The sequence below is a fragment of the Adiantum capillus-veneris genome, chromosome 5 (genome assembly GCF_014529385.1).
Source record: "Adiantum capillus-veneris isolate H3 chromosome 5, ASM1452938v2, whole genome shotgun sequence".
Classification (NCBI taxonomy): domain Eukaryota; kingdom Viridiplantae; phylum Streptophyta; class Polypodiopsida; order Polypodiales; family Pteridaceae; genus Adiantum; species Adiantum capillus-veneris.
Genome location: NC_140935.1, coordinates 41,218,174 through 41,225,305, shown reverse-complemented (window position 1 = coordinate 41,225,305; position 7,132 = coordinate 41,218,174). Strand labels below are relative to the sequence as shown.

The following is a 7,132-nucleotide window of genomic DNA, read 5'->3' as shown; positions in this document are numbered from 1 at the left end:
CCAAATTCGCAAATGTGCTGCAAAGAAACGCAGGCTTGTCCGTCGCACAACATGCTTGCATTGATTACAAGAACATAAGACCTTGTTGAGAGATAGGTGTTTCAGTTGGATGGCCCCACATCCTCGTCACTACTCATTATGAATGTAAAAACCTTATAACCTGCACATAAATTTAATCTTGTATTGGACTCCTCCGTCTTATCTCTCTCTCTCTCTCTCTCTCTCTCTCTCTCTCTCTCTCTCTCTCTCTCTATTGACATTGTAAACTACCTCACATTCTCTAGTCATGTCTGATCCCCACACACCTCGGTCTAGAGGTGCACGGAGATCAGAACCACCGGGTTATAATTTCGTCTTTATTGGTCTATGCCTATATTTGTGGGTACGAGAAATCTACACACCCGCGTCTACATGATAGTCCATGTAGTGGACAAAACCCATTTGCCTCTTCTCTAACTGTAGCAATTCACAACATCTTAACATCTCTTCACAACAGATCCTTGTTCGAGGGATTACTTCGCACATTACATGTTGCCCTCCAATCTGAGTATCATGCCGTTGAAAGCTTTCCAGCTTAAGGTTGCATCCGTAGAGAGGAAGAGAGGGATCACCGTTCGCCTATCTCTAATTTTTTCCCGTAATCCCGAAGGTAGACTTTAATATAAAAACTAAATCCAAAATCTAATCTAATTGAACATATGGTGATTCTGAAGTAATTGAACATGGTTAGTGGGTGAGTTAATAGGTGTCAGATTCTGATGGGAATATACATATTGTTGTGTAACTAGTGTTTGCTTTTTGGGCAAAGCCTTCATTAACATGCCCTAAAATCTAACCTAAATCTAATCTAATCTTAAATCTAACATAAATCTAGATCTAAGCTAATCGATCTTAAACTCAACATAAACCTAAATCTATTCTAATCTTAAATCTAACCTAAACCTAAATGTAATCTAACTTAATCTTAAATCTAAATCTAATCTAATTTTAAACTCAACATAAACCTAAATTTAATCCAATCTTAAATTCTAAACCTAAATGCAATCCAACTTAAATATAACATAGCTAATCTTAAATCTTGTCCTAATTTTAAATCTAACCTAATCTTAAACTCAACATAAACATAATTCTAACTTAATCTTAAATCTAAGCTAAATCTTAACCTAATTTTAAATTTAGCATAAATTTTAAATATAAGTTAAATGTATAATATAACTTAATCTTAGTTGTTAATCTAAACTAATTTTAATTAAATATAATTTTAAATCTAACCAACCCTAAATTTTAATAAAACGTTTTATTTCATATTTTCTCTACTTTTTTTATCTCTCTCTTTGTTTTCTCCCCTTACCTCTCTCTTTCTCTTTGTTTTTTTCTCTCTCTCTCTCTCTCTCTCTCTCTCTCTCTCTCTCTCTCTCTCCCTGTTTCTCTTTCTCTTTGTTTTCTCCTCTCTCTCTCTCTCTCTCTCTCTCTCTCTCTCTCTCTCTCTCTCTTTTCCTCTCTCAATGTGTGTATGTATGTTTATGCATGTGTGTACTCTCTCTCTCTCTCTCTCTCTCAAAGACACAATGTGTGTGTGTGTGTGTGTGAGAGAGAGAGAGAGAGAGAGAGAGGAGAGGGAAGGAGCATACCTGGCTCTCCTTCCTCTCCTCGTGTGTATGTGTGTGTGTGCGCACGTGGAGAAGAAAGAGAGAGAGATGGAGAGCGCGAGTTACCTCTTTCGCTTGAGCATCGAAACTCAGATTTTAGATCTGAGTTTCTCGCGCTCTCGGTTTATTTTTTACCCTTGTCTGCGTCACTATGGGCGTTGCTATGTAACAAATAAAATAGCGACGCCGTGGATTTTCACTTTTGAACGTCGCACTGCGAGCATCACTAATGTGAAGTACCTCTTGTAGTGAGAGTCTCCACATGGTCTATGACACCCATAGGCCAACCCACCCTACGCGAGCATAGAGTCTAGAGTTCAATGCCAGTTTGGCTATATTCTAGCACAGAAACATAGACATAGAGAGACACTGTTAGCACTTGTAGTGGAACCAGAGGGTGGTAGACAATCATATCTTATAGGCTTCATCTAGAGGACCACAACCCTACTGCCACTCGTCACACAAACATACAGAGGGGTTTACCCTACATCAGGCTTAGGCGATTTGAGCTAGGAGACGCCCCCGAGCTCTAAGAGACACACCTCCATGACTCCATCGCATGCAGATCTAGAAGATCTAGATTTGCCACAACCACGTAATCCATGAGAGATTAGCTCCGATGGCACCATAACATTGCCCTTACACCACACCCATCCATGTATCAAATCTTACACCCCTAGTTTGATATAGGATGGGGCTAGTCAGCTTGATACACTTCGTGATTGTACTTTCCAGAGCATATAGCTTGCAGAGAGAGAGAGAGAGAGAGAGAGAGAGAGAGAGAGAGCGCTATCTTAAAGTAGCTTCAAAATAGCTTTGAAAATGTGCACCAAGATTGGATAGGCTCCACGCCTATACCACTACCTGCAAGCAAGCACTGCCAACAAATATAGTCATGCGGTAAGGGGGGAGGGGTTGATCCATGGTAGGCTAGAGTGGGTGCACATCTATCTTTCTTTCTTTCTTTCTATCTTTTAGTGTGTTCGAAACTCGGCGTTGAAGTCTCTTCTACGACCTTAAAATTTCTCTATAAGGAAGAGCAAAAACCCTAACCTGCCATCCTACCCGCTACTGCAGAGAGATTGCTGTACGCTCCGTTCGACTCTGCAGCCATGGCGTCCCGCTTCTGGACTCAAGTAAGTGCTTCGATGTATTACTGTTGCTCCGATCGTCCTGGTTGTAGGTGATTGCGCGTCTGTGAATTTTTTGGTTTCCTTTGATCTATGGATTACGTGATCTGGCTGCTTGTGGCGTGTTTCAGCTGCCATTATGTTTATGTTTGCTCTCGAATTACTTGTGTTGCCGCAATGGTTTTGCGCCCAAAGATACATTGCGTACCTCTCCTTCCGAGTTGAACTTGCAGCTGTAGATGTCTCAATTTTTCTTGCTTCTTTATGCAGGGTGGAGATAGTGAAACTGAAGAGGAAGAGAGTGACGTGGAAGACGAGGTACCTGCCTCTGGTCAGGATGGAGGACCTGATGTTGGGGCTGCTTCAAGGTATCTGCGAGGTGACAGTGATAGTGATGACTCAGATGATCAGAAGCGTGTTGTCCGATCGGCAAAGGATAAGCGATTTGATGAAATGCTACATACAGCGGAGCAGATTAAGAACTCTATGAAGATCAACGATTGGGTGAGTATCCAGGAGAATTTTGACAAACTCAATAAGCAATTAGAGAAGGTCATTCGTGTCACAGAATCAGAGGTGGCACCCCGCCTTTACATAAAAGCTCTTGTGAATCTCGAGGACTTCTTGACTCAAGCCCTTGCCAATAAGGATGCTAAGAAGAAAATGAGCCCTAGTAATGCCAAAGCACTGAATTACATGAAACAGAAGCTAAAGAAGAATAACAAGCTGTACGAGGTTGAGATTGAAAAGTTCAGGGAGAATCCTGAATCAGAGGTAGAGGATGAAAAGGGCGAAGATGATGATGATGAATCAGAGTCGGAGCTTGACTACAGTGATGAAGAACCCACCAAGATTGCTGGCTATTCTGATTCTGAGGAAGAGGAAGAAGAGCCAGAGGGTGGAGATGGTCCTTGGGAGAAGCAAAAGACAAAAAAGGAGAAGTTTATGGATAAGCAGTTTGCAAAGGACCCAAGTGAGATTTCTTGGGATATGGTGGATAAGAAAGTGAAAGAGATAATTGCTGCTAGAGGGCGTAAGGGTACAGATCGAGCTGAGCAAGTGGAGCAATTGACATATCTTTTGAGAGTTGCAAAGACACCGGCACAAAAGTTGGAGACCTTGATGCACGTTGTTTCAGCTCAGTTTGATGTGAATCTGAGTTTGAGTACCCACATGCCTGTACCAGTGTGGAAAAAATCTGCTCAGAATGTTTTAGCAATGCTGGACATTCTTGCCCAGTACTCAAACATTATATTGGAAGACACTGTAGATCCTGACATGGAGAATGAATCTCAAAAGGGTGCAGACCATGATGGTCCTATTCATATATGGGGTAATATTGTGGCCTTCCTTGAAAGAATTGATGATGAGCTTTTCAAAAGCCTTCAGTTTATTGACCCACATACTAGAGAGTATGTGGAGAGGTTAAGGGATGAGCCTCTCTTCATGGTTCTTGCCCAGAATGTGCAAGATTATCTGGAGAGGATTGGTGATATGAAGGCGGCTGCCAGGGTTGCTCTTAGAAGGCTTGAGCATATATACTACAAGCCTCAAGTAGTATATGAAGCTATGCGGAAGCTCTCAGAGCTGCAGGCACGAGCAGATGTTGTGAATGAAAATGCTGAAGATGGAGATAATGAGTTGGATGAAGAAAGCAGGCAGGTGCTAAGGGCTGCAGCGGATGTTAAGGGCCCCCCTGCATTTGTAACGGTTCCTGAGATAGTAGCCCGCCGACCAAGTTTTCCTGAACTCAGCAGAACATTGATGGATCAACTTCTCTCTCTCATTTACAGGGTTGGTGATGAGCGAACAAAGCCAAGGGCCATGCTGTGCGACATTTATCACCATGCTATTTCTGAAGAATTTCACACAGCAAGGGATTTGCTTCTGATGAGTCATCTCCAGGATAGCGTTCAACACATGGACATATCGGCTCAGATATTATTTAATCGCGCAATGGCCCAGTTGGGCTTGTGTGCTTTTCGGGCATCTCTCATAACAGAGGCTCATGGTTGTCTGTCAGAGCTATACGCAGGGGGTCGGGTGAAAGAGCTTCTCGCTCAAGGAGTACAACAAAGTCGTTATCATGAGAAGACTCCAGAACAGGTTATTTTCTAAGTAACATTTCAAAGGGTGAGGAAAGTACTGCATGGCTCAAAGTTGAGGGTCACCTAATCTTGTTTCTGGATTTTGGATGTGCAGGAGAAGTTGGAGAGGCGCAGGCAGATGCCGTTCCATATGCATATAAACCTGGAACTGCTGGAGGCTGTACATCTCATATCAGCAATGCTACTGGAGGTGCCAAACATGGCAGCAAACGTTCTCGATCCGAAGCGGAAGGTGATCAGTAAAAATTTCCGGCGGCTTGTTGAGATAAGTGAGAGGCAAACCTTTACTGGCCCACCTGAGAATGTGCGAGACCACGTAATGGCTGCTACCCGGGCTCTGAGTAAAGGAGACTGGGAGAAGGCAGTTGAAGTGGTACACGGCCTTGATGTGTGGAAGCTGCTTCCAAAAAAAGATTATGTGCTTGAAATGCTGAAAGGGAAGATTCAGGAAGAGGCCCTTCGTACTTACCTCTTCAGCTACTCCCCCCACTATGATGCGCTCAGCCTGGACCAGCTAATGAAGATGTTTAATTTACCAGAGTCTCAGGTCCACAGTATTGTAAGTAAGATGATGATTGCTGAAGAGTTGCATGCCAGCTGGGATCAGCCAACGCGTTGTATCGTCACTCACAATGTTGAGCCTACAAGGCTGCAAGCTCTGGCTGCCCAATTTGCTGAGAAGCTCTCTGTGCTTGTGGACAGCAATGAGAAAGCATATGAGGCTCACACAGGTGGTACTCTAGAGGGTCTGCCCTCTGGAAGGCGGAAGGAGAATCAGGACTATGCTGCAGCAACCACGGGTCGTTGGCAGGGCGACTTCTCCTCTGGACAAGGGAAGCAAGGCGGTTACTCGGGATATGGAGGTGGTCAGCGACAAGGCTATGGCGGAGGAAGGTCAGGACAAGGCAGAGGCGGTGGAACAGGAGGTGGTTTTAGAGACATGCGGTCTAATCAAGGAAACCCTCGAGGCGGTGCTTCGTACAATTCTGTTTTTCAAAGCACAAGATATCAAGATGCTTACAGTAGTGTTGGTAGAACTCCTTATCAAACGGGCCCTACTTCAGGGAGGGGGTCCCAGACAGATGGTACTGGTCGGATGGTAAGCCTGACGAGGTCAGGACGGTTTTGAAGGATATTGGTTTTGTCATTTGTAGGCCGTCCATTTTGAAAGAGCTGTAAGTTAGTCTTGTTGAGGTGAGGGTGAGTTGTTCAATGAGGCTAGGCTGTGAAGAGAGCTGGCATTCATTTCTAGTGTTGGCAGCTTCTTCAGAACAATGTTTTCTTGTATTAAGATGGAGAGTTTTATTTGCATGGATCTTACTTACTGAATCATTGTGCTCATATGGTGGGTTTGTGTTTGATCTGTTGCTGTTAAATCTCTGCATCATCCCTGCCTTTGTGCTGCATGCTAGGAGGCTTAATTTGCTGTGAGCTTGAGGTGAGCAGACCAGCAAGTTAGTGGCACACTTGCTGTGGTACTTGAGGCTCACCTGCTGTGGTATTTGAGACCAATGGGTGTGGCAAGCAAATGCTCGACTGTGCCAGACTTTGCTAGAGTTCCATCAGATAGACCACCACTAAAGCTGGGGTGAGCAAGAATGGCCAAGTTTCTGCACAATCTGAAGTGTTCTTTGATGCCACTCAATGTAAGTCTGATTGTTTGGACAGAGTACATGACTACTGTGGTGGCATTTATCCATGTCGTGTATTCGTTGTAACATATTTTTTGGTGCGAGTGGAATTTGCCAAGGTTTGGTGATCACTACCATTGTTTGATGGGTCTCTAATTCAAATTTGAATTTTCGAGGACCAGAGTGGCAAAGTTTTTGAAGAGTTGCAATAAAAGATGCCTTTGGTAATATCGGAAAGGTGTATTTCAGGAAATGTTGGCAATATATGAGGTGTTGTATTCTGGGAACTCTTATAATCTGGAAGGTCGTTTGGAAATTTTCAAAAATATCCAAGGATATTCTCAAAATTCTGTTTAAAAAAAAAAAGAGTGACTTGAATGGCTCTTATAAGCAGCTTTTCTTTTTTTACAAGGTCCGTGCAGATACTGTAAGGAATGAGGTACCATGGATCACTATTGTCCCATGAAGTGGTTTTTGGATTCATATGCAAGCTCATTTGCCGGAATTCCGGGTTACTCTTCTCTCAGGCATATCATAATATGGATTGTTTTACTTCTGGCATGTTAAAACATGTGTACAAATTTTTGAATCCAATTATTTAGTTTGGAAGGGGA

At 43.2% G+C, this 7,132-nt stretch overlaps 1 protein-coding gene across 1 annotated transcript; it reads left to right on the top strand.

Moving 5' to 3' along the window:
- Positions 1–2,628: 2,628 nt before the first annotated feature.
- On the top strand, positions 2,629–6,198 carry EIF3C (eukaryotic translation initiation factor 3C). Its single transcript, XM_086512161.1, has 3 exons — positions 2,629–2,785; positions 3,050–4,885; positions 4,982–6,198. Exons 1-3 carry the CDS (start codon positions 2,762–2,764, stop codon positions 6,014–6,016), a joined length of 2,895 nt encoding a protein of 964 aa, XP_086368287.1. The 5' UTR covers positions 2,629–2,761; the 3' UTR covers positions 6,017–6,198.
- Positions 6,199–7,132: the final 934 nt, after the last annotated feature.